Raw genomic sequence first — 26487 nt, forward strand, 5'->3', positions numbered from 1 at the left:
CAAGATTGAGACATGAATTTATTTTAAATTAAAATACATTAAAAGGTTGTCAATTGTTTCACAGAATTTAGTTTAAATTAAAATACATTAAAAGTGGGTCAATTGTTTCACAGAATTAATTATCAGTAACAGCTGCAGTAACAGGAAACACATTTTTCTTGGACATTCAAAAACACATTCAGACCTTATGGCTGTTTTTACTCAACAACAAATGTATAAAAATATAAATAATTCACAGACCATTGGCGGTAAATAAATAAAATAATTACAGAAACAAAAGGAGTGGATTTCCTTCAATCAATCATTGTATGAAAAATACAAGAGTAGAACCTTTTTTCCTTAATTTTAAATGGAAAATATGTTTCATTAAATGGCAGCAAATGCCAAAACAAAAGTATAGGACGTGCTGGAAAACAAACAAACAAACATTCACACGTTGCTATATCAATGCAAAACCTCATAGAGTCCCTTGGCTGTGGAATTTGAGAAAGCAGTTATGATTGCGCGAGATGCACAGAAACACACAACACTTCAGACACCGCACCTGAGATGTCCGATCACATCCCCCAAACCGACACCTGGCTCCCTCTCCTTCAGCAACTTGTTCTGGCCAGTGGCCCACGCCATCATACCGTACGGCCGTGTCTGGCAGCGGGGTCTCAAAAACAGAGGCTGACCCTGGGACTGAGCCCTGTTCTGGTCTCTCAGGAGCCGGTGGTTGGGGAGGAGTTGCGTCCTGGGCATCAGCGCTGCTTAAGAGAATCAGTGCTTTGGAGACTTCTAGTCGGAATGCCATGAGGGACAACTGTTCTTGTTCATTGCAGCGGTCGCCCCTGTACTGCAGCCAAGAGTTCACCAGTGCAAGATCAGTAAGGTGCCAAAGAACAGACAGTGGCCAGCCTGCGGGAGACGACAGGCAAGGCGTACGGTAAGCGTTGCGCAAATCTCGGTTGAGCTTTGCTGCTTTAAGTGCCCGCTCAAAGCCACTGACTAGGGATGTCGAACGGGATCGTCCCTTTACAGCAGCCGAAAGGATGAAACCATGATGGCATCGAAACAGCTTCAGTTTGCCATCTGAGCTGACAAACTCATCACCTACTTGTCCCCTCGCCCCGCCAACTTTGCCAGCACTTTGTACACCAGCCTCTAGAAGCTGTTCCAGCATGGAGGGAGTGGAGAGTTCAGGCTTGCAGAGAAACACCATCCCTTCTCTACTGTTTTGACCCGATAGGACCATGTGCTTAACAGTTTCTTCTCGGTCAGAGTCATCCAAGCTCAAGTTGAAGTCCACCACCAAACCACAAGTACTCAACATTACTGTATGATGTAGAGAGTAGGCGGCACTGGCTGTGGTTCGCAGTAACCACAGTGGGTACTGGCTGACTCCATGGTTCCCCTCTCGCTTTAGACCCTGACATGCTCTTTGAACTTTTTCCATCAACACACGCACTCTATTAAGTGGGTCAGTTTCTAATAGACACTGTGTACTGTATGTTTGTGTAGTTTTATATGGTCCATCTGCAGTTTCTGACACTTGTAAATCATGGTCTCTGGACTGTGTAGTGCTGTTAGCGGACACAACCTTGTCTTTCCCTTGAGGCCTTGTGGAACCGCTCTCTTCTGCAAGCCTCAGTTTTGAGAGAAGCTCTGAAAATCTGGAGGATGACATGGCATCAGCAATAAGGGCCACTTGGGTATAGTCCTCCCAATACAGCTTTGTGCTAGGAAACTTCAATGAGGAAAAAGAACAAGAAATGTGACTTACAACATACAAGAACAAGAAATAGTAAGGACATTGTGTAAAATGCAACTAAAAACAGAATATTACAATTTGCAAATCTTGTAAACTCATATTTAGCTGCAAAAAGGACACAGACAATATATCCAATGTTGAAAATGACATGTAAGACTATTTCATGGAAAATATATGTTCATTTTGAATTTGATACCAGCAACATGTTTCAAAAAAAGTTGGGATGGGGCCAAGAAAATGCATGAAAAGTTGTGTAATGATAAAGAAAACAAAAGGAGGGATATTTGACAACTAATTAGGGTAACTGGCAACATGATTGGGTATGAAAAAGAGCATCCCAGAAAGGCAGAGTCTCTTAGAAGTAAAGATGTATAGGTATTCATCACTCTGTAAACATGTGTGGACAAATGATGGAACAATATAATTATAATGCTTCTTAATATGAAATTGCGAAGTATTTGGGGAGTTCATCATCTACAGTACATAATATCACCAGACCTGTTTCTGTAATGAAAATCATTGTATGGGCTCAGGTAAACCTGTGATAACTACTGTCTATGAGCACAGTTTGATACTCAATTCAGAAATGCTAGTGTAAACTTTACCATGCAAAAGCAGAAATTGTATTTATTTCGTTTGAAATGAACTAAGGTTAAGTAGAAAAAGGTCCTGTGGAGAGATCAGTCAACATTTGCCATTATTAATGGAAATCAATCAATCTAAAGAGGAGAGGGCCTATCCAACTTATTCAACTTGTTATAGTGCTCAGTTTAAAACCCAACAACTATGATGGTGTGGAGGTGCATTAGTGCCTACAGCATGGACATCTGGCAAAGCACAATCAATTCTGAATGGTGCATACAAGCTTTGAGCAACGTACACTGCCATCCAGGCAATGTATTTTTCAGGGAAGCCCTTAAATATTTCAGGAAAACAATGGCAAAATGAATTCATGTATTTCTCCACAGAGGAAGAGTCCAAGTGCCAAAACGCCCTGTCGGCAGTCCAGATCTGTCAAATTAGGTGCATCATGGAATAAAAAACATTAAGAATACCCCGTACTGTTAAGCAACTGAAATCCTATATAGGGTAGAAATGGGACAACAGTTAATTTTTAAAACTCTAGCAACTGGTGTCCTCAGTTCCTAAACATTTACAGAATATTGTTAAATGAAGAGGTGAAGCAGCACAGTGGTAAACATGTCCCCGTCCCAACTTTTTTTGAAACATGATGCTGGCATCAAATTCAAAATGAACATATATTTTCCATGAAATAGTCAAAATTTTCATTTTCAACATATGATATGTTGTCTATGTCCTTTTTGCAGCAAAATATGAGTTTACAATATTTGTATATTATCACATTCTATTTTTATTTGCATTTTACATAACATCCCAACTTTTTCTGATTTGGGGTTGTACAAATGATGGTCTAAAATGCAGTTAATTTCAATGTCTTCAGAAACAAAATGATAAAAAATAGAAAACTATACTATAGACTTTTCATTTACACTGAATACCAAACAGATCAGTTACTAACCTGTAACGTTCCCATGGCGATATGGATCCCAACAAACTGAGAAACCTCTTTTGCCGTGACTAGACTTGACATTTTAGATGTTTTAGCAGTGATGTTGGCAACATCCTGCCACGTCTTCCAGTCAAAATACTGAGTGAAGTAGTCAATTGGTTTCCTTTGACCATTTTGTGAACTGGTACCATTCTGGGAGAGCCTGCTGTGACAAAAGTCAGGATAGAGTAAAACCCCTGCCAATTCCGCAACAACAACTTCTGCATTCTCTAACCAGCAATATCTACACAATCTACCCTTTTCCTAATTTCAAATCTTTTATCAACATACTTATCATTCCTATGATCAGCTTCCTGGGTTGATCTATCAGGGGGATTTGCTAAGCCGGTGCTTTTGCCACCATGGTAACAGGACATGGCAAGGGTTTCTACTTCTGGTTCTGAATCAGTGCATTCACTGTGTTCTATATCAGAACTCTGCTGAAGGAATTTTAATAGTTCCGCAGTGTTGTGTTGGTCCGCTCCCACATCATCTGAAACAGAACAAAATAAGCATTTAGTAAGAGATTATTACAAAATCACGAATTTCACGAATTTTAATCTCTAATACAGACTAGTAATCCCTAATACAGCTGTACCATTTTCAAAGGCACTGTCCACACATTGTGTTTCATGCTGGGTTGATATCTCACAGATGTCATCATATTCTTCCACTCCTGCGTTGCTCTGATCTGTGGAATAGATTTCTGGGTTTAATGTTTATTGTGTTTGCGTGTGGCCTCATATCCAGAAACAAGTGTGCAGACGTCAACAAATGACAGATTTTCTTGACATCACTAATGTATTGATTCTCAACTAATCTAAATCCGTGTAAAACCTTTAGGGGCTAGGTTCTAGGGATATGGTAAGCAAACTGACAACAGAAATGTTGAGCTAATATATGCATGTGCTATTATTTGCGCTAGTTTTTCTATCATTTCAACACCATATGAATAGACTTGCTTTCAGCTCTCTGTGGAAGATCCAGCAGTAATTCTCTCTCCTCCTCTTTTACTGGAAAGAAAATGCACTGCTTGGCAATGGGTTGATGTACTGTTGGAGTGGCCGTCCCAGCTGCTTTATCTGCCATATTGCTCTCCACTGGCGGGTCTGAGACTGCAACTGATAATGCAAAATAAGCATCACGTTTCAAAATCTTAGGAAAGACACTTTTAACATCTATAGTTTTACTTTTACAAGTGAAATTAAGTATAAGTAAAAGTATAGTATAAGTATATATACTCTTTTGATCCCGTGAGGGAAATTTGGTCTCTGATTTATCCCAATCCGTGAATTAGTGAAACACACTCAGCACACAGTGTACACACAGTGAGGTGAAGCACACACTAATCCCGGCGCAGTGAGCTGCCTGCATCAACAGCGGTGCTCGGGGAGCAGTGAGGGGTTAGGTGCCTTGCTCAAGGGCACTTCAGCCGTGCCTACTGGTCGGGGTTCGAACCGGCAACCCTCCGGTTACAAGTCCAGAGTGCTAACCAGTGGGCCACGGCGGCCCCGTCATTCTCTCAACATTCAAGCAGCTGTTCTATAATAAAACCTAAAAGTCAACGACAACAACATATTAATTGAAAGAAATATATATTCCCCCACTTACCTGTGCTAGTAGTGCAGAGATGACTCTTTGGTGGATTACCATTGGTGGGTTCTTGAATAATTTGAGGCTCATTCAAAACGAGTGGGTCCTCTTCCTTCACCACAAACATTTGCACACCTGGCTGTGGCTCATTAGAGAGTGAGCGATTTATGAGAGGAGCCCTGGCATCTGCTCCCTCAGGGGGAAGCACGGATGGCATCACAGGTTGAGACTGATCCTCTTCCTTTACATTCAACACCCCTGATGTCCCCAGTGAAGGCAATGTGGTGGTTCTATGGTCTGTGGTGGCCCCATTGGTTGGTACATTCGTAGAGTCACACACCACCTTAGAAGATTTAAATAAGAAATGACCACACACAATAGTTGAAAACATATATAAGAATCCTTCTGCCATTGTATGTACACCCACTTAAAAACAAACAGGTACTGGAGAATATCAGAATCAGGTAATCATGGCAGTGCATCACTTACCATGTTAGAAATGTCTGTGGATTCACTGCTCCCACTCCCTCGTGATGTGAGAAACTTTTCTAGGAGAATGCCTGGCGAACTTCCCTCCATTCTGTCTTGACTGTCGAGTTCCCCTTCCGATTTTACGATATCAACACTTGTAGTGACCGACTCCAGTTCAAACACCACCTGCTCCTCAGAGGAATCCTCTTGTGATTCTGCCATGTCAGATCTGGAAGGATTAGTGCAAACCTGAGGCCCATTCCCCTCCACAGATTTATCAGAATCCGCGGCCAATGGATAGAGCTGGTAGACTATCTGGCATTCGTCTGGATTGTCGTTCAGAGACTCCTGGTTGGATTCCGGTCTTCTCCCTGTGTTCCTCTTTTTCCCAGTTCCTCGCCTGCCTCTTCCGCCTCCCCTCTTTCTACCTCTCGTCGTATTACTCCTGTTACGCGCAGACTTCTTCTCCTCCGTGTGCACTGCCATTTCTACATCCTCTTGTTTGATCTCTGGAGGGTCAGTGGAGGAGTCTTTAACTGCAGTAGTTTTGTTTGAATTCAAGTCCACCACAAGTTCAAGATTCTTTTTATTTGAAGGACATTCAAGGTTGGGTTCATTCACGTTCGGGACATTCTGATGGCTTGGCATCATTGGTAATTCACCAGTTATTTGACCATCTTTTTGAGAGCTTTCTGATGAGTCAACGTCCTGAGAGGTGACAAGCTGATCTTCATCTTGAACAGTGACTAAATTAACATCTAGAGGCAAGTTATCTTTCATGTCTTCCTCAACAGTCTCATCTGACTCACAAATGCTCTTCATCTTATCAGCCACGTCCTGTATCTCTGACATTTTCTCACCAGTCTCTAAAAGGCCTTTGTCACTTGTTCCTTTCTGATGTTTGTCTGGCCGTGGTGACCTCTTTTGGACCTTAGGGATGGTCAACTGTTCTGCCTCTGTTGAGAGTTCCTGTGAAGGGGTCTGACACATTGGAGTAGATTCTAGACAGACACTGCTCTGTAGTGGCTTGCTTCTTTTAGAACCAGAAGAAAACACTTTCAACTGTTTCTCTGTGGTGACACTGTTGGCATCTTCTTTTTGTGCCTCTTCACATTCACCATCCACTAATGTAGGTGCATGAGGTAGAGATGGAGACGGACTCAGAGCTGGAAAAGACACTCTTTCTTCCTCTCTGTCCCCCAGACCTAGTTCCACCATCTCTGTCTCAGCATCCCAGTCTGTTGCTAGACCAAGCATTTTAGGGCAAACAGAATTATTGGGTTGTTCTTCATTTGATACAGACGTCTTGACGTGACCCTCAGACAGTGTGCCATTTGAATAGCCACAGTGTCCATGTGTTTCACCAGAGTGGACAGCTGCCATATGCTCCTGTAAGGCGGACACATCAGAGAAGTTCGCCCCGCAATCACATATTGAGGAATTGGTGGGCGGTGCTATCTTTCCACCAGCTTTTGTGGTCTTTTTTTTCCGACCTGCCTTTACATTTTTATGCAGGGATGAGTTCTTGACATTAGGTGAAGATGGGGACTCTACACATGCCTGGATTGGCCTTTTTGGATTCTTGGATTTATTTAATTTGCTTTTATGATCTTGTGTTTGTTTCGTTGGAGTCATCTTAGTTTCCTCATTGGAAGCAACTGAGGATGGACATGAAGGCACTAGTTCTAGCTGTGCTATTGGAGCATCAAGTTTATGAACTTTCAGCTGTGGTTGTTTGTGCCCCTTCAGTAGAAGCAGGGCATCTGCCTTGACTTGATTAGGAGATATAGCAACAGGGGTTTCCTCTTCCTCTTTCGGTTTCAGTTTTAAGCTCTTCTTTACGACTGCTTTCTTTGTCCTCTTAAGGCCCTTTGGCTTTTTATTTTTTTCCTGCTTCTTCCTTTTAGGCAGAGGTGCTGAAATCCCCTCTTTCTCCAACAGACTATTGTTGGTAATTTTGTGAATTTTAAATTTTCTTTTCCTAGACTTGATTTGTGATTTTGACTCTTCTTTCTGCAACCCATGTTGCTCTTGATCCTGTGATTTGATAAGTATTTCTGTTTGAGTTTTATTTTCAGACATGTTTATTTTCCCTGCTCCATCTCCCTTTATCTTTTTCTGCTGGGAGTCACCTTTCTCTTGTATTTTAACATCATCCCTCTTTTTGGATTTCTTAGAAGGCCCCACTGTTTTAGAGAGTTTTTCTTTTTTGTTTCTAAGACCAAACTGCATCAGAACATGACCTTTTGTTCTTGATTGCTGGGTTACAGTTGTCATTAACTCTGGAGGATGTGGAGCTGACACTTTCTGCTGTGTGATCACAACTGTATCATTATGGCCAGTTTGCTGTTTCAAAGGGTTATCTGAAATTTGCCTCTTAGATTTAGCTTTCTTGCTTGTTTTCTTTGCAGGTCTCCCTTTCTTGAGTTTCTTTGGTTCTGGCAACTTTGTGGTCACTCGACTTCGAGGTTTCTGCTTGACTATAATGACCTCAGCGGTGTCTATTTCATATCTAGAAGGTTGAGTGTGTGTCTTAGCTATGTCTGAGTCGTGTATAGATGGCTGAGTATGAACTGATATCTCCTCACTCAAGTGTATCTCTGAGCTAAACTCATGTGTGTTTACCTTTGTTTGTTCCATACAGTCCTTAGGTTCATCAGAAGATTCCAGGTGTGGCTGTCCAACATCCTGTTCACAAGCATTTCCAGCATAATTCTTTGAGTCTTCAGGTCTTTCAGTTGATGTCAAAGTAACAATCTGTGTTTCTACTGGTGTCAAAGTAACAACTTGTTCTTCAGTCTCTTGTAAACCTTCTGTGGCTACAAGTGATAGAGTGTCACTTGGGGTCATATACTGCATTTTCACTACTTCTTCCTGGAGGGACACCATATGTCTGTTTTCATTTTCAAGCTCAGTGGTTGGAATCAGGGAGGATGACTGATGCAATTCAAGCATCTGTATTTGTCCATCATCAAGTTCAGTCTCAACTGTTTTGGTTCTACAGGTCATCTCTTCAACATGGTTGAATGGAATGGATCCACTCACTATCGTTTCCACTGAGCAAACTGTTTCCACTGCTTTTTCTGTACCTTCAGATATTTGCTCAAACGCCACTATTTGAGACGGACAGGTCTGTGATTCAACAGGTCCTGTGTGGTCTTGCATTAATTCATCTAACTGAGTTGTTTTCTCTACTGATGAATGAGCATCGGCCTTCCCTTGTCCCCCATTCATTTCTGGTCCTGTGGATTCAATGTGTTGTTTGGCTTGATCTGAATCTTCAGTCACCAGCTTTAACTCCACAGAAGGCATCTGTGTCATGTCAAATCTGATCGGCTGAACAACACCCGGAACTGGCTGCAGATTCATAGTCTGTGACTGAAATGACACTGGCTCCAATCCGTATATGACTAACTGATTCACCTTTTGAACGTTTCCAAGTGATTCTATTAGTCTCTTAATTTGCTCCGGCTCAATGCATTGTGGCGTCTGTCCACCAGAGTGTAGCCGAAGTACTGGTGTTTGACCTATTGTTGCATGGGTCAGTAAAGGTGGCGGTGGGCCTTGATTGAGTGGATGCTGTTTGACAAGAGCACGGCTAGGAGGCATATTTTTGTTCTGTGAATGCTTGAACTTAATATGGTGAAGTTGTGTCTTCTCCGTCTTAAACATGGCTTTGCACTGTGGACATGAGTATTTCCTTTCTGATGGACCTGTAAAAAAAGACAAATATACAAAGTACACAAAATGCACCCGGTGCAACAGCCCATGTGTTAAAATCGTACAAAAGTAGCACAATTTAGCATGCAAAATGCAATTCCCAAATTTGAACTTCAAAGATTTCTCCCAACTTTATGACACAACATAAGACTTTTATCATGTTCACATGAAATGATGTTGCTTCAGTAATGTGAGGTTGCTGCTGAATTAATCCAAGATAGAAATGTACAGGTACAGGTGTACAGATTCAAGTAAAATCTCTAGACATAGTAAACAGGATTAAATTATGATTCAAATAACTGTATATTTCAGAATTTATCAGCAACTAGTTGAGAATTAAAAGACTTGAATTCCTGCATTTGCTTATGTTCAACATGTAACACATCAATAACAAGTAAATAACAGCAACAATATAGTATTGTAGTAACATAGTAATAGTCCCTGGCAGTGTCACTGTCTATAGCGCTCTTAATGCTGCTATAATTGATATCATATAACACAAATCTAAAATGAGAGAGGCCAGATAAGAGACAACTTACCGTTGCTCTTCTGTTTCTTTAATTTTGCAGAAGCAATTGTTCCATCACCATTTTCTTCCCCTTCATCCTGTGTGTGAGTCTCTATATGTCTCTGCAGTGCTTTCGGCATGCTGAACCTCTTGCCACACTCTTTACACACATAGGGCTTCTCCCCAGTGTGTGTGCGGCTGTGATATTTGAGCAGAGTCAAGGTCTTGCAGGTTTTGCCACAGTCCGAGCATTTGTACCCCTGGCTGCTACAGTGGATCTTCTTGTGCGTGGTGAGTTCAGATGATCTCTTGAACGCCTCTCCGCAGAGGAGACATTTGAAAGGCCGCTTTTCTGTGTGAGTTCGCTGGTGTGCCATGAGTTCGGTGGAGTTGGCGAAATGCCGGTCGCAGACGTAGCAAGCGAACAGAGAATCTCCCAGCATGCACTGCTCATACTCCGCTGGGTGGCTCATCTTGAGGTGCCGCTGCTTGCTCTTGTCGTCGCTGAAAATGATGTGGCACTCAAGACACTGCAGAGAGAGTTGGGAGGCTAGGGAGGGACACGGACGGACAGACAGACAGCAAGTGAGAAGGAAATAAAAAATAATACATCAGACGCATGCAAAACACAAGCTGCACAAAAGATTCTATGCATGTAAATTACAAACATCATAATAGAGGTATTGAGTTAAAAGACGTACAAGTGAGAGGCATAACTGTGGGTTTTGTCATGTCCAACTTCAGCGGGTCCATTCGATTCCTTTTGGCAGGAATATTCCTCTTTGCACCCGTGGTGACGCCAGCAGCCTTTGCATCTTTCTTAATGCCAACAGCAGCCTTGGGACCTGGAAACGTCTCTTTGGTGGGTGAAGTGCTGCCATTGTGCCCTTGGTTTGTGGATTCAGGTGTCGTGCCCTTGGCGGAAACTGGCTCAGTGGAAGGACTGTACTTCAGCTTGAATGTGTCTGGGAGGTGTGGTGCACTTGTTGCTTCTTCTGGGTCCCCAGGGTGAGGCGCTGCATCTTTCGGGGTGCTGAATTGTGTGCCCTTCCCAAAAGTGTCAACATGGGTGTGATTCTCTGACGCACCGGCTGCAGGAGAGGACTTGGGGCATTCCTCAGACGGGACCCTGGGCTCTGGGTCACTCTCCGCAGTCCCACCCTCAGGACTTGACCTCAGTTCACCCATTGCCCTATTTATGACGTCCATGTCCCCTTGCCTTTTATTCCTTTCACAGAATGTTTTGAATTTGTTGTGTGATTGAAGCTAGAGAGGAGATGCAATGGGGATTACTTAAGGCTGCAATAAACACAAGCTAATTAGACCATGAATGAATGCAACATGTTCCACTGGCACTGACTGAAACCCACCTTTAAATGAAGGACAGATCATCCTATCATAAAGACCTATTTGCTCAGGCCTACAGCTTTGAGCTTTTCTCACCCCGCTAAAGAGAACCAGTGAGATCTACCCCTCCTTCCTTTTGAACTAATTTTTTACTAGTGACGAGAAAACACATGACCTAGCCAGGCCTGCTGATGGACTTGTCCATAACCCTACCAACATGTATATAATAAACAGCCATGATGAACAGCCATCTTCAAATAACATAATTAGGGCGTGTAGTCCGATGCGCAAATTGTATAAACAATGGGTAGCATAGCATCTTTAAAATCTTTCAGTCAACAAAACACACAGCCTAGTTTCCGTAGGCTACTTTGTGAACATAGCTATCGTAGACTGATTTGCATTGACCAGTGAAACTACATTTAAACGTCTAGCATTCGTTGCGCTCGATTATTCAGGGCCTATTTAGACATTAGCTGAAGGTTTCACCTAATCCTACCCAAGCTACACCAAAACATTTTGCACTGCATTTTTTACAGCATCTTTAACAATTCGGTTTAGCGCTCTAATGCTTTGAACAGTGTCAATTTCGGCTACCAAAGGCAGTCCATTGTTTAACCAGATGTCTTTCTAGTTAATTTCCATAAAGAAATGGTGGTCCTACTATTATTAAACACAATTTCGCACTCCGTTTTATTATTCAGATTGTTTTCGTCACGCAATATATAGGAGATATGCATGCCGTATATACATACCTATGTTAGTTTCCTCCGCTTAGACATCTCCACAACACAGGAGGACATAACGCTTGTGTTGAGATGCAAAAGCCTATACGTCACGATATCTACATCTCACTGCACCCTGGGTAATGTAGTGCTATTACGCTGATCTGCCACCAGAGTGCGCAATAATGCTCTCAAGAACCGATGACAAAGGCCAATGCACCTGTATAATGGCCATATTTTTGTGTAAGACAATGAAAAATATAAATTGAAAGGGGTTGTTTTGATGTATGTGATGACCTAATGCATATTGAAAAAACAAAACTTTGAAGCATACACAAGTTTACAGTTCTAATTATCTGTAGGATTTGAACATTTCCACAAATGTATGGACCCAGTGGGTCAACTTTAACATGAATTAACTTAACTTGAATTAGCAACAGCAGTAAGTAACATGACCACACAATGTTGCTTTGATACATTTAATTAAACATGTTTTTTTTTTAAACCCAAAAGCTTTTGGCAGGCCTTGAGTCAGATATGCAAGTAGATTGATTTTTTTTTTCAGTTGCTGGCAATGGTTTCCTGAACCCAGTCAGTATAGCGGCACACAGCAGCATACACCCCAGGAGCGCCAGCTTCAGCACAGCCATAACCCCACGACACAACTCCATACAGCTCTCCGTTACAAACCAGAGGGCCACCAGAATCACCCTGAAAGAGAGCATATTCAAGGTATTATTCTCATACAATACTAAAATAGGCTTATAAAAAGAATGCCCTGATGTTTGTGTGTTGCTGAAACTTTTTCTAATTTTATTTGTTTGAGGAGGAAAAGATGCGTGCACCTGACAGGAGTCTTTGCCTCCTTCCAGGAAACCAGCACAGAACATGTTATCAGTGATCATGTGGCCATAGGCATCCACACACTGGGACTGGGAGAGCACCGGGAGGTCCAGGCATTGCAGAAGTGACGCGTAGTTAACTGAAGAATATAGAACAAATACATCAGCAATAAAAAATGATACAAGTGAATAAAACAAACTACTTCAGTTGTGTTGTTCATGTCATTTTTCAAATTCAGCTCCCCTGGATAAAACCTCACTCCTAACGTTGCATACATAACAGTATGGCTGGTCCTATATTTTTCATTTTTCTACAAGTATCCAAACCAAACTTGGCTAAAGGGAAGCAGAATTTTATAGACCCTTTCAACAATAAAAACAAAAACAATGCCTGAACGTTCTATTTGGGCCCCAATCTACTTCCTCTGCATTAAGATAACATATGGAATGTTAAAACGGAAGTCTTGTGGGGCCAACTATGATGCTGATAATGGAACTCTCTTGAAAGGGTCCATACTAGTCACACCGAACGTGATCCCCCTTCTTCTTCTCACCTCCGGTGTTGATCTGATTGCCCCAGCCAGACACGAGACACTTGGCGCTTGGCTGGGCACAGCTGGTAGCCAGTGGAATGGGCTGGACGTACTGGTTGAAGACGGCTGGCTCGCTCAGCTTGATCAGCATGAAGTCGTTGTCGTAGCCATTGTCATCGTAGGCAGGGTGGGGGATGACCTTCTCTGCCCAGATACGCTGCTCTGTGCCCTCCTCTTTGAACAGGTGGTGCTCTCCCAGGTGAAGGGCCAGGCGAGGAGCACTAAAAAAAGTCACCAGGTAGATTAGAACAGTCTTGGAATACACTCTGAAGGAATTAGCCTTTTATTTGCAGGGTAGTTTCACAAATCGGCTATAGGAGAGTCACATCAGTACGTCCAAGATATGATACATGTAAACTTTGAGAAATGACAAATATTTGATGCTTGCAGAAGTGACTTTTTGGAAACAGGGAAAATAAATAAAATACAATGTGTACACAAATATATGGGTTACTATCATAGTGGTATCGCAGGTTAGCCTAGACATTTTAATATATGAAAAATGGATGGAAAAAAAACTTCATCAATGTCATGGGTTATGCATTCGACTGTGCATACAGCAACAGCAACAGACGGAGTGAATACTCACGAGACATAGCAGTGTGCAGCAGAAACAGCCCATCTCTCATTGATCATCGAGGCCCCACACCAACGATTTCCATCATCGTAAGTCAGATAGACCTGCCATGGCTGAGAGTGTGGTGCACACTCATACCCTCCAATGATCCTATCCCCATCACCACGGCATTCTGCTCCAGCATAGCAATTTATGTTTACGTTTTTAGCAGACACTTTACTCCAGAGTGACTTACAATGGCGTGAATAAAGATTATGTTAAGATTACATCATCATAACTCATATAGCCTAAAACGATAAATGAAAAAAAAAATACAAAAATACCAATAGTTGTTACCACTTCTTGAGTATGCTGAGATATCTATATATATATATATACTGCTCAAAAGAATTAAGGGAGCACCTTAATCATACACTGGATCGGTACTCTGACACTGTTTGACACTGTTCTGACAAGTACAAGTGTTCCCTTAATTTTTTTGAGCTGTGTGTGTGTGTGTGTGTGTGTGTGTGTGTGTGTGTGTGTGTGTGTGTGTGTGTATATATATATATATATATATATATATATATATATATATATATATTTAAGCTTAATTTATATATATATATATATATATATATATATATATATATATATATATATATATATATATATATATATATATACATATACATATATACATATATATATATATATATATATACATATATATATATATACATATATATATATATATATATATATAAATTAAGCTTAAATCACTATACCCCATGATTGAATGAACTTACCCACTGCCAGTACAAGCAAAGCAAACAAGACAGTCTTCATTGCTACACAAACTGGTAACTGGAGAGTGACTCGGGGGGCTGTGAAATCAATGGCTTTCACCATATGTACGGTTCCCATTCTGTACCAATTAATCAACCAGAAAAATATTATCAATTAAAACGACCAATGGAAAAATACCATAGATTAGTTCAGTACACCGAGCCACCTGTTCAAACTCTTCTTATCAAGCCATGTTATCAGTGGCCACTGGTTCTAACTAGCTTTCCGAACAGCAGTCACATAGAGAAGTGCATGGAGTCCGAGCGACCACAAAATGTTACAACAATTTAATCAAATGCAAATCATTTATTGAATTTCTTTTCATGGAGTTAGTGTTATAAAAGGTGAGAGCATAAATCAACTTTACTCAAATCAACTAACATAAATCTGGGGGGAAACAGAAAATAAACTGCTCTTAGAATATATCATGGTCATAACAATCATAGACATCAACAGTGACCAGACATAGACAAAGACATCCATACATCGGAGAAATCAAAATTAGTCAATGCAAAGGACTAAGTCACAATAAAGAGATAACGATTAATCAAGGCTTTTAAGAATAGTGCCACTGCTGGAGACAACAGTATAAAAGGCCCTAAACTAGAAGCAACTGTATGTAGAAACACACTTCATATCAGGTGAATCTTAACAGCTGAAGTCTTCCGTCACCTACACATGCTATTCCGCCCTTTCACTGAGGTCTTACTGTACAGGCAATTGTGAAAAAATATAGACATCTTAGGTCTTTAGATACATCAATTACAGTCATCCCATTTAGTAATAAGGCACTACAGATAGGCACACTAAAACAACAAGTCAGAGCACAGCTGCATATGATTATGAACAAGATTAAGACTAGTATACACCATGGAACATATGGTGATAATGAGTCCTGTCCTGTCTTGGATTTACAATACAGACAATATTGTTCTGAAGCACTGGACAAAATGGACAAAAAGCTCCAAGCAATGATGTCACAACTTACTGCATATATCTGTTGCTACATGCCATCTATACTACATTCACTTGAAAAAGAGTAAGTCAAAATAAATGAGGACTCTGATGTGTTCCTGAATTTTCAAAAGTGACAGTGACGGTAAATGACAACGACTAGATGAGGTGGACAGTAGTCAACCTCTCAAGCCCAAATCCCTGTATTACATAACTCACAGCTCACCACTGGCATGTTTCATGTAATGCAGGTGAAGCTCTGCCTCTTGGTAGAAAGAGGTCCCACATTCAAAGCACCTCCATTCCTCTACCTGTTGCAGAGGTGCAGATACCTGTCCTGTGAATACCACATCATCCTCATCCTTTTCTTCCTCACAATGGCCACCTTCTCTCTGCACCATGGCATTTCCTGTTATCTCCATCGACTCTCCCTGTTCCTCCTCTTCTTCTGATGAGTTAGAATTTACAAAGAACTTTGCGCTTGTATCATTGCTCACTGAAGAATCCGATTCAGAACCCTCCTTGTTGCCATTGTAACAGACAACCTCTTCACTCTCCTCTGACCCAGAACCTAGCATTGCTTCTGCCTCATGATGGGCCTGCCACAAAAACTTGTCAGGTGTCTGGACTTGTTCCTTTGAACCCTTGTTCCCAATGAACTTTTTAAGCTTTTCCATCATACTAACCTTTTTATCCTCATGGTTAGTGCTCTTCCCCTGGTCCAGCTGTTCATTGGTACCCTCCATGTGCACACTTAGATGCGTCTTATGGTGTTTCATCAGGCTGTCCAGCTGGGGAAAATCCTTATCGCAGAATTTGCAGTTGTACGGCTTGAATCCTGTGTGAGTGTTGCAATGGTAGAGCAACTCGGAGGCCACTCTGAAGGACTTGAAGCATATGTTACACCGGTGACGTTTCATGTCATGGTGAAGCAGATGCGTATCCAGGGATTCAGCGTCCTTGAAGCCCTCGGAACAAGAGAGGCACCAAAATTGCTTCTTCTTGTGAATTTCCTTGTGCTCTAGCCAGGACTGAGTAGACTGGAAAGACTTCTTGCACTGGTCACAATGGTGTTCTGGGGGTTTACTTGCCACCACAGGAGTTTTGCGCACACTCACCACAGGGGTTTTGTGCACTCTCATGTGCAAAAATAAAGCATTTGCACGTTTGAAGAGCTTCCCACAGAGTAGGCAGGGGTGGATCTCTCTCTGCACCTCGGTATGTGTCTTCTGGTGGTTTCTGAACGACTCCAGGTAGTAATACACTTTTTCACAGATCTTACAGGTATAGACTTGATTGCTGCTTCCGTAGACTGGCTTCTCTTCCTGCGACAGCATGGCAACGCGAGGGCGAACCTTCACAATCTCAGAGGGTTTGATCTGGCAAGTACTATCAAAAAAATCCTCCTCCTCCTCCTCCTCCTCCCCCTTATCTTCAAAACCAACAACATCAACTTCCTCATCCTCATCTTTAACGTCAATTCTGTCTTCATCTCTCCTCCTTTTCCCGCCGTTTTGGTTCTGAGGCTGCAGGGGACGCTTCCTTGCTGTGGCCTCCTCTTCTACGTGTTTGCGCAGGTGGATCTTGAAGGCTTCCCAGCGTGTGAACTGCTGCCCACAGTCCTGGCACCTCATGCTACGCAGCTTCACTACGGGAGGGGAGAAACATTATAGGCCAGTTAACCAAACAGTTTTACTACACACAAAACATTGACAGATGAACAGAATTATTAAGTAACCCAATTCCCTGAGTTATGTGTAAAGTAAAAATTAGCTTGGCTCAAGGTTAGTGATACTTAGGCTTACTTCGACACAAATGCACCCTCTGAATGTTTATGAATGTCTAAATGTCTTTCTCCAGCATATGCAGGTTAAATATACTCTTTCGCATATGTGCAACATGCACTTTAATAAAGCCAACTGTAACAACACATCTTATTACAAAAAAACATTGAGAAACAAACGATGAGTATCTTTGAATAGTGCTTTATTTAGGCTTTGCATACAATCAGGATAGTTCAAAGTAGTAACCTAGTAGAGATCACTCTAACCAATGCATTTTTACATGTAAGATTCATAAGCATGAAACTTGTCTCTAAACCCATTAAACTTCAGATTACATGATGTGTACTTCTGGTCTGGAGTGGCAAATCTACCCAGGTTTCAGGGATAAAACTTCAAAAGCAAGTGTAGACTGTTTAAGGATGAGTTGAGCAGACCTAAAGCCAATATCAGACTTCTCCAAGGCCTTATATTTGATGACTTTTAAGTCAAGTATTAATGCTGGATAGTTCAACAGATATGTACCATAAACAAGAGAAATATGTACTCAAGTTGTGCTTCAAGGACTGAAATAATTAATGACAAGCATATATTTCAAGTGTTTTTTAGAAATTATTTACAAATGACAATTGTATGACCACTGTCTCACTAATCAACATCAAAGCACATTAAGGGCAATAAATGCCATATAACTAGTCACTAGATAGGACAATCCTTCAATCCCTGACAATGTACAGTCAAAGCCCATTGATGAGTATTTCAAATGAGAGTATATTTGTGGGGGAACATAGCAGATAACTCCGAGAATTTCAAACAAGGTGTCCCAATGAAACACACAGTGCAAAGATTCTCTTCTCACTGAACTGGCAGAAACCAACTTACTGAACCCACAACAGGGACAAACATGCATATTTTGTCTTGAATTGTTTTATTCACTTGCCATCAGTTTCATGAAACAAACCTGTATTGGTTTTAGTTCATTTTGATGCTTAGTTTGTAGTTAATGCTGTAATAATAAAAATCAGTAACTTATCACTAATTAGATAAGTAACTCGATCTATGGGAAAGCAAGATAAAGAATAAACAAAAGTGTTAGAAATCTCTCCTCAAATCCAGAGTAATGGAGATGCCATTCTTCTCCATTGGGTATCATCAAAAGATATCCCTTTGAATTATAGCTTTTACAAAGAGTATAGATTTATGAAGCTACTCCACTAGGTGGCACCAGTGTACAGAAAATCTGTATGAGGTAAGACAAGAAACAACCCTAAACCTCACTAACTTAAACAAAACAGATTCATTTAGCTGCTACAATTATTCTATAATTTTTGACTGATTTGAAATCAACACAAACAAAAAAACATTGTTTCATTTAAATCAACAATAACAGAACATCATTAATATCAAACACAAGAAACATTACAAGCCAGCTAGTTTTGGACTAACAGTAGAGCATGTGTAGTGTTCATAATATGGGGAGAGGGATGTAAAATGAATAAAAATAGCCTGATGGGGAGTCAAGTATATTAAGTTAGTAGTCCTAATCACAAAAGGGTAGAAAAGAGAGAGCATATATCCACACACACACACACACACACACACACACACATCAAATTTACATGGGTAATGCAAAACAAGGTCAGGACAAGGGGCACAGTTGCAAGTCTAGCACTAAAGAATAGTTTTAAGTGATGGTTGCACTTGGTGGTTATGACCATATGGGAAAAGTATATAGCACCCCATTACCTAAAATAACTTATTTGACAAAAGTGTTATATGTAATAAAAGAACTGATCACTACACAGGAAATATAGATCTCAAAGTACTTTTTGTCCAGCGCAAAAATTTAGCCTGAGAAATAAACATTGACTTCCCATAGTAAAAACCTGAAGTCACATTTTACTCACAAAGACTACATGTCTCAATAAAGAACTTGTTTTTGGACAGAAGATCAAATTAGATCCTCTAAATCATAGCGTCTTCATACAAACATTCATTCTTTAACCCAAAGACATTCTTTTAATATCTTCAAATCAGAATTCTCCACGTGCATGTTCTATGTAGTGCTGATGCAACTCAGTCTCTTGACCAAAAGACAATCCACACTCGATGCATGTTAAGCTGTCACTGTGTCTAACGGGCGGTTCAGAACCAGAATCTTTCTGTTCTTTTTCACCCATGCATTCCTGGTGGTGATCAATGAGATCCCGGATCTCAGTGAAGGTAAGGGGGCACAGGGTGCAATGGTAAGTGGGCTGATCTTGGTTAGTCTTATTATGCTGGTCTTGGAAAGACTTAGTATGCTGAGCCTGGTGCTGCTGCAAGGCCATGGGAGACAGGAAAGACTTGCCACAGTGCTGACACTTGTGGCCCTTTTGAGGGGGAGGAGGTGCAACAGGTTTAGCTGCAGACGGCTTAATTTGAGACGGAGAGTTCTTCTTCTCTGGGCTGGGAAGTGGGGGTTGAGGTTTGGGCTTGAGCCCAGGTGAGACTGAGGTACTGAGCCTGTATCTTAGTTCAGTGGGCAGCCGTTTACGGACCTCGTCGTGCCAGGAGAGGTGCTGCTGCAGCTGGGCCTCTGTCCAGTAGCCCCGGCAACAGAGGGCACAGCAGAAAGGCCGTGTCTTTGCTACGTCCTTATGAGCCTTCAACTGCTCCTCACTAGGGAAAGCTTTTCCGCACTTGTGGCACTTGAAGAAGCACTTGCTAACCAGCTCCACAGGTCTGCGTGGAACGGCAGTTTCTTCCACTTTTACTTTTGTGACTAGGGGTTTGGGGGGCTCAACCTTTACAGCTTTGCGAGGCTCAACCTTTACTGCTTTGCGGGGTTCAATCTTTACTGCTTTGCGGGGTTCAATCTTTACTGCTTTGCGGGGTTCAATCTTTACTGCTTTGCGAGGTTCAGCCTTCACTGCTTTGCGGGGCTCAACCTTCACTGATTTGCATGTCTTTCGGTGATTGTAAAGGGCTCCCTGAGAACTGTACCGTTTTTCACAATCAGGGCAAGGGAAGGGTTTCAGGGGCACCAATGGCACGGCGGGCGCAACAGGCTCAACTGGTTTCCTGTGCGCCTGCCATTTGTGTGCTCGCAGTCCTCTGATTTTAGGGAAATTCTTTGGGCAGTGGGGACACTGATGAACTTTCAGTTTCAAGTTGTTCTTTTTTGATGGGGGGGTGTTTGATGGGTTTGCATTCGTTGGCGTTTGAGATTGAACTGATGGGTCTTTAAGGGAAGGGACATGGAGGGATGATTTTTCAGAAATGGGCACTGTTGAGTTGGCATGGTGATTCTCAAAATGCATTGCCAACTGTGTGCCACTAAAAAAGGTCATGTCACATTCTGGACAAGATAAAGAGCTTGCTGAGGGCGTAGCATTTGACTCAGGGAGCAGATCTGCTGTTTGGGACTTTTCCAATGGCTTTTCTTCGAGCGGGGGGTGGTGTTTTTGATGCCGTCGTAGAACACACAAATAGAAGAATCCCTTGCCACAGAGATTACAAAGAAACGGCCCATTGTCAACAGATTTTTTAACTGAAGTTTCCTCCTCTTTCGACAAAAATCCAGCAAATTTTTTATCAGTGTGCCATCGCCTGTGAGTCCCTAAAGCGGAATTATTTGTAAAATGTCTACCACAGTCAGTGCAAGTAAATGGATATTTGCCAGATTTCTGTTCTGTGGTCAAGTTTGCCCCTCGACTAAGTCTGGAAATTTTTGATTTGACCAGATGAGTGTGACTCTTAAGATGGATTCTTTTATGAAAATTAAGTGCTCCTACAACAGCAAAGCTTCTCCCGCAGACAGCACATTTATATTTCAGATCAACTGTTTTTGGTTCTGAGGAAATCTGGGGAACAGTCTCAGATTTAGATGCATTCTGTAAATTATTGGGCATATTAGACTCTGATTTCTCTGCACTCTCTGTGGTGGGCACTTGATCCGCCTTGTTCTCTTTAGTTTGTCCACATTTCTTTTTATGTTTTTGTAACTTCGCTTCATTTTGAAATTTATTGGGACAGGTTGGGCACTGCAGCTCTTCTCTAGCTTCAGATTTTGATAAAGAAAAGCCAGCCTCGTACCCATGACTTCTCATGTGGAACTGGAGAGCCATTGCACGGGAGAAGAGTTTCCCACAATGTGTGCAGCTGTATGAATTCTTTTTTACTTGCTCTACCTGAAAATCAAAGGACTTGATTGGTGGAGGATTAGTTTGGGCGTCCCCATGCACAAGCTGGTGTTTCAGGAAACAAGTGAGTAAGCGATAAGACTTGCCACATTCTCCGCAGGTATGCACCTCCGTCGTCTTCTGTTTATGTCGCTGCATATGCCAAGCCAGACTACCCCTTTTCCGAAACTTGTGCCCACAAATAGGGCAGGAGACACGACGGGGACGGCCATTAACAGGGTTATTGGGGTCAGATTTCACAGTTGCACACTGTGGATGGTACTGCTTGTGATGAGACAAGGCTCCAAAGGACCAAAAGCTCTTTCCGCATCGCTTACACTGGTGAACCTTTGGGCCGAGTAGAGTTTTCTTTGGGTTAAAAGCCTCTTTTTTCACCTCAGGTGCTGGCTTGGCCTTAACAATTTTTCCAGGGTAACATGTCTTTCTATGGTTGTACAGACCACTGGCATTAGAGTAGCTCTTGTCACAGTTCTGGCATGCAAACGGTTTCTTTTCACTGTTATGATGCTGCTGATGGGAATGCAGGGCAGAGAGTCGAGAAAAGCGCATTCCACATTCATCACATTTAAAGCTGTTCTTTTTAAGCTCCGCAAGCTGGTACGAGATTGATTTGTAAGGGGTTCTCTCTTCGTGTTTCCCCAAGTGGGCATTATGTGCAGGCATTGAGTAACTTTTATGGCCACAGATATCACAGACAAAGTGGCGTTTCACTACAGAACTGGTGGCAGAAATCTTCCTCTTAACGCATGCTTTTTTACCCATCCCTCCTCTGTGCCACAGTCTATGACAACGTAGGCCACCGGCACTTTCAAACTGTCTGCCACACTCTGGACACTCAAAATTCACAATCTGTTGAGGTTCACTTCTGTACAAGCCTTTCCCCTTTATATTTTGGTCATTAACAGGAGCAAAGTTCACCTTCACAATTTTCACATTAGCCTCAGGTTTGTATTGCTGTGGTGACGTGGGTGGGTTATAATGCTGTGTTGATGTAGGTGCATCATTCTGTGTTGTAAGAGGAGGCAACTCCTCTCTTTCATCAGCATCAGATTCACACACCAATTCCAGGTCAGGATTCTGGTCCTGTTCTAGCTCGTCCTCACTTCCAAACAATGAGCCGTCTGATGCAGTTACACTAACAACCTCTACATTCAAGTCTGCCGTCTCATTTCCCTCTTCCATGTAATCTGTCTCACTGCTGTTGAGTTCAGCGGTAACATCTGCACTAACATCTTGTGAATAAGCCATTGCCCCAATAGCAAAGTTCGCAGCTTGCTCTTTGTTGGACAAGTACAGCTTTTGAGGTGATGGAGGGGTCACGTTGGATGTTTGAGCTGGAGTTTCTAAAATGTCGCTGTAGACATCTGTATGGCAAAGCTGGTGAGACTGGAGAGCTGAGGCTCTGGAGAACCGCCGTCCACAATCCTGACATTCAAACGCTTTTTTCTGCAGCTGACACACTTGATGAAGGAAAGACTTTGCAGGTGCCTCCTCACTGTGAGCCAATCTTTGATGCTTGTGGAAAAAGGTGAGTGAGGTAAAAGACTTGCCACACTCCTCACACTTGAGGGAGACGCCACTACTGCGAATCATGTCGCGCCTTCTGTGCCAACGTTCATGGCATGCCAGTGCCACTGGGCTCACAAACTGCTTCTCACACTGTGAGCACTTGAACGGCAGCTTACTTTCCTGCTTGATTACTTTGACAACAGTGGGGTTACATACAGAGCTAAAGCGTTGATGTGTGCTTAAGCCACACAAAGTGCGAAAAGATCGGCCACATTGACAAGCATATGGTGTGGGTGTTTTTTGCCTTTCATCTGTCGCCTTTTGGCTTTCATCTACTGTCTCAGTGGCTTGGTCGGAACCTTCATTTTCATTTGCAGGTTCCTGTGCCACTGGTGCCTTTCCTGCAGCACCAGGTCGAGGTTTGATCAGTTTCACCTCATGGCAGCGGCGATGGGCATCGAGAGCTGAAGCACGAGAGTATGAACGGCCACAAGTAGGGCACTGGAACGACTTCTTTTTGAGGTCTGCTAACTGATGAAACACAGACTTTGAGGCCTGTTTGTGGGACCGTTGATGGTTGAGATACTGGCCAATGGTATAATATGTCTTACCACAGTCTTGACACTCATAAAAACGCTGCTTTGCACCAGGTTGCCCATAACTGTTCTCGTGACCGTGCCTCAGTGACTGATTACGATGCTTCAGTTGATGACTGAAAAAGCCACGTGAACTTGAAAATTTGCGCCCGCAAAGAGCACAGCACAGAGTCCGCCGCCCACCATCCTGAGAGACAAGAAGGTCGTCAAACTGAGAGTCACTGTCCAGGCACACAATAGGACCGTCGTGGGTGTGCGCGCGACGGTGCTCCAGGTAGATCTCTTTGTCCCCGAAGGTCTCGCCACAATCCACACAGCGGAGTTGCCACTCCCCTAGAAATAGAAAGGGGAAAATAGGAGGTCAGGGCGACTCCTGTTGCCAGAGAAAAGAGAAAAGGATAAAAAAAAAGTATAGCAGCATAAGGCTAAAAAATGGATTACCTTGTTTCATCAATATATTTCCCTCCTTTCGTTTTAAATAATAATAAAGAAAACGCCACTGTCTTAAAAACACAGATGTTTATTAAATTATTTGCACACAAATTGGTTTCCACATGACAGAGAAGTTATTGTATCAAAGAAACAAAAACATTCTGAGCTGAAAACAACACCTTCACATGTGATTTGTTAACATTCATTGCATTACTGAGGCAACAAAAAGCGTGTTACACAGAAAGTACTGATAATGAAACCAATGTCCTTGAAATAAAACAACAATAGCCCTCACAGTTTAGCAATCACTTTTCAGTATGCATTAGCTTTCCAGTGCATTTATCTATTGTGGCAAGATAAAGAATATGTATGGACAGAAATTATCCATAGACTTAATACACAGCACTGGGTTTGGTCAGCTTTCCAAATTTGGGAGGGCCAAAAATACAGCAAGGGCTATATTAAATGATGAATGACATAACTACAAATTCACATGGGCAATTCATAAAGTTCATGCTTAAAACAAAACATATATAGAAATGTAAACCTTAAAATCACAATTTAATAAGAAGAGAAATAAATTAAATTGAAAATGTAGCCTGATATTGTATCCTTTTGCAGGGAATTATTAAATCAACATCAGGTGCATGCATCTCTGCAAAACCTTATCATCTGCTAATGTATCATTTCGTTTCTTTACACTGATGCCACCTATTATTATTATTATTATTATTATTTTGGTATTTTGAATACACGCAACTTGAAGTCACTACAGTATTATTATTACAAGTCTGTCTACTCCCTAGTCCGTGGTGCACACTGCAAATGGAGGCTGATAGGCTACTGGAAGCACTGTTTTGTTATGCTACTGGCTTCACAACCAACCGACTGTAGACTGTTGTTACAGATAAGCCAACTCTTGCAAGTCCAAGCACGGGCGCGATTAAAACCAGAAGCAAATGACAACTCAAAACCAGTCAAGTCGAGAGTTGAAAAGGCCTGTTAGGTTTTCAGAAATGTTGCATTTAGAGCAAAACTTTTTAAGTTAGTGATGTTTCTCAGCTAGCTAAGTAGCAAGCTAGCAGACTAGCTAAACAGATGTTAGCCGTGGACGGTTGCTAACCGAGCTCAATTAATGTTTCTTTCCTACAAGACTATTTTGTAACACATTTTAGCCATTATTGGTAGTTATGCATCCCAATAAAAGCTTAATGCTATCAAATGACTTATTGAGAAGAATGCATGGTTAACGTTAATTATCTACTAGTCACAGTTAAAGTCGAGAAGACAATTTGTTGATAGCACACGTTAACAGTTTGGTATGGTTCATTTACTAAAAGAAAGCGGTTCGTTATTATAGGAGACAACCATTTCCAACCACGCCTGCTAATAACAATAACCTTATTTCCCTTGCACATGCTTTACTAATGTTTCGCAATATCACCTTGGCTCAATGCAACTGTTAGACATATAGCCAACATTACATATGGGGCCGACAAACATCAGTTGTCACTAGCCAGCCAGCTTTAACGTTACACGAAAGCTAATTAGCTAAAAGTCGGGACATGCATTTGCTAATATGTTTACTCACCATCAACATTTTCTTCTTGGGTGGACTCATTCCCATTATCAGCAGCGGTCTCCTCCGACTCTACACCGACATCACTTAAGTTTATCTGCATATATTCTTCATCCTCAATTCGCTCTTCTTTTATTATAATGGATGGCATGGCGTTCATCCCATCCATCTCGGCGTGGTTCTTAGATGTAGCTGGGCCACTAAGCTTTGAGTCTACGAATGCACCTAGATCATCTGCTTTAATTTGGTTGGGGTCGCTAGGTACTCCAGCATTACATGTACCCTCTTCGTTTTCTTTTGAAAGTACAACAACATTTCCTTGCAATGTGCCACCTTTTTCGGAATAAACAGCAGCCATGATGACTCTATTCCACTCCAGGGGCCCCTCGCGCTTCCCTGCAACACAACCACAGGGGTGGGTGCAGAAAACAGAGAGCAGAGAACGGCTATGCTATGCTAGGCTATGCTATGCTATGCTATGAACACACAACAGTGCGGAAACACTTCGGCGGCCCCAGGAAATTACGTCCAACAACTTCCCTAACTTAGTCTTAAAATGGCTTGAAATGGCGTGACTACAATTGTATTATGTTTTTATTATTGTGAAATGGCACAATGATAGGAACACAAAGAATCTGGTCCCACTTCAAAGAGAAACAGCATTTCTCTTTCCCATATAAAAAAAGATATAGCCACGGTTATCTTGCTATGAAGAACACTTGTGCCACCGTTAAACGTTGCATAATGTGTTAATAGCTCTCAATATATCAAATAACAAATATAGTTATTTTTTAACCAAAAACAGGTTATCGCAGATATTGGGACCATGTAGCACAAATTAAGCCGAGGCTACTTCATAACATTGTGAAATTGCATTCCTTATTTAGAAACCCCTTTTCATAAAGTAGACACAGTATGGAAGGAA

General features: G+C 41.8%; 2 protein-coding genes and 1 long non-coding RNA gene across 3 annotated transcripts; 1 reads left to right on the plus strand and 2 right to left on the minus strand.

Moving 5' to 3' along the window:
- Nucleotides 1-51: 51 nt before the first annotated feature.
- LOC121720026 lies at nt 52-26089 on the minus strand. Its single transcript, XM_042105860.1, has 13 exons — nt 25575-26089; nt 15701-17129; nt 13084-13343; nt 12533-12669; nt 10317-10881; nt 9647-10165; nt 5406-9100; nt 4935-5259; nt 4286-4444; nt 3922-4014; nt 3615-3816; nt 3294-3489; nt 52-1729 (listed from the first exon to the last, which is right to left on the minus strand). Exons 1-13 carry the CDS (start codon nt 25918-25920, stop codon nt 458-460), a joined length of 9198 nt encoding a protein of 3065 aa, XP_041961794.1. The 5' UTR covers nt 25921-26089; the 3' UTR covers nt 52-457.
- Nucleotides 11886-12736, plus strand: LOC121720623. Its single transcript, XR_006034591.1, has 3 exons — nt 11886-11930; nt 12253-12419; nt 12514-12736. It is a non-coding gene; the product is annotated as an uncharacterized LOC121720623 (long non-coding RNA).
- Nucleotides 12136-14527, minus strand: LOC121720618 (trypsin-like). The gene is made up of 5 exons (XM_042106928.1): nt 14488-14527; nt 13712-13871; nt 13084-13343; nt 12533-12669; nt 12136-12398 (listed from the first exon to the last, which is right to left on the minus strand). Exons 1-5 carry the CDS (start codon nt 14525-14527, stop codon nt 12249-12251), a joined length of 747 nt encoding a protein of 248 aa, XP_041962862.1. The 3' UTR covers nt 12136-12248.
- Nucleotides 26090-26487: the final 398 nt, after the last annotated feature.

This window comes from Alosa sapidissima, chromosome 10 (assembly GCF_018492685.1).
Source record: "Alosa sapidissima isolate fAloSap1 chromosome 10, fAloSap1.pri, whole genome shotgun sequence".
In the NCBI taxonomy this organism is placed as follows: domain Eukaryota; kingdom Metazoa; phylum Chordata; class Actinopteri; order Clupeiformes; family Clupeidae; genus Alosa; species Alosa sapidissima.

Excerpts from the sequence above, each read along its gene's own strand:
- LOC121720618 (XM_042106928.1), bottom strand. The coding sequence starts at position 14,527 with ATGAAGACTGTCTTGTTTGCTTTGCTTGTACTGGCAGTGG. Across the intron at positions 13,872-14,487 it reads TTTGCTTGTACTGGCAGTGG|AATGCCGTGGTGATGGGGAT; the intron begins GTAAGTTCATTC and ends ATGCTGGAGCAG. Across the intron at positions 12,399-12,532 it reads GAGGCAAAGACTCCTGTCAG|GGTGATTCTGGTGGCCCTCT; the intron begins GTGCACGCATCT and ends GCTCTCTTTCAG.
- LOC121720026 (XM_042105860.1), bottom strand. The coding sequence starts at position 25,920 with ATGGCTGCTGTTTATTCCGAAAAAGGTGGCACATTGCAAGGAAATGTT. Across the intron at positions 12,670-13,083 it reads CAATCAGATCAACACCGGAG|TTAACTACGCGTCACTTCTG; the intron begins GTGAGAAGAAGA and ends TATATTCTTCAG. Across the intron at positions 5,260-5,405 it reads CCACAGACATTTCTAACATG|GTGGTGTGTGACTCTACGAA; the intron begins GTAAGTGATGCA and ends AAATCTTCTAAG.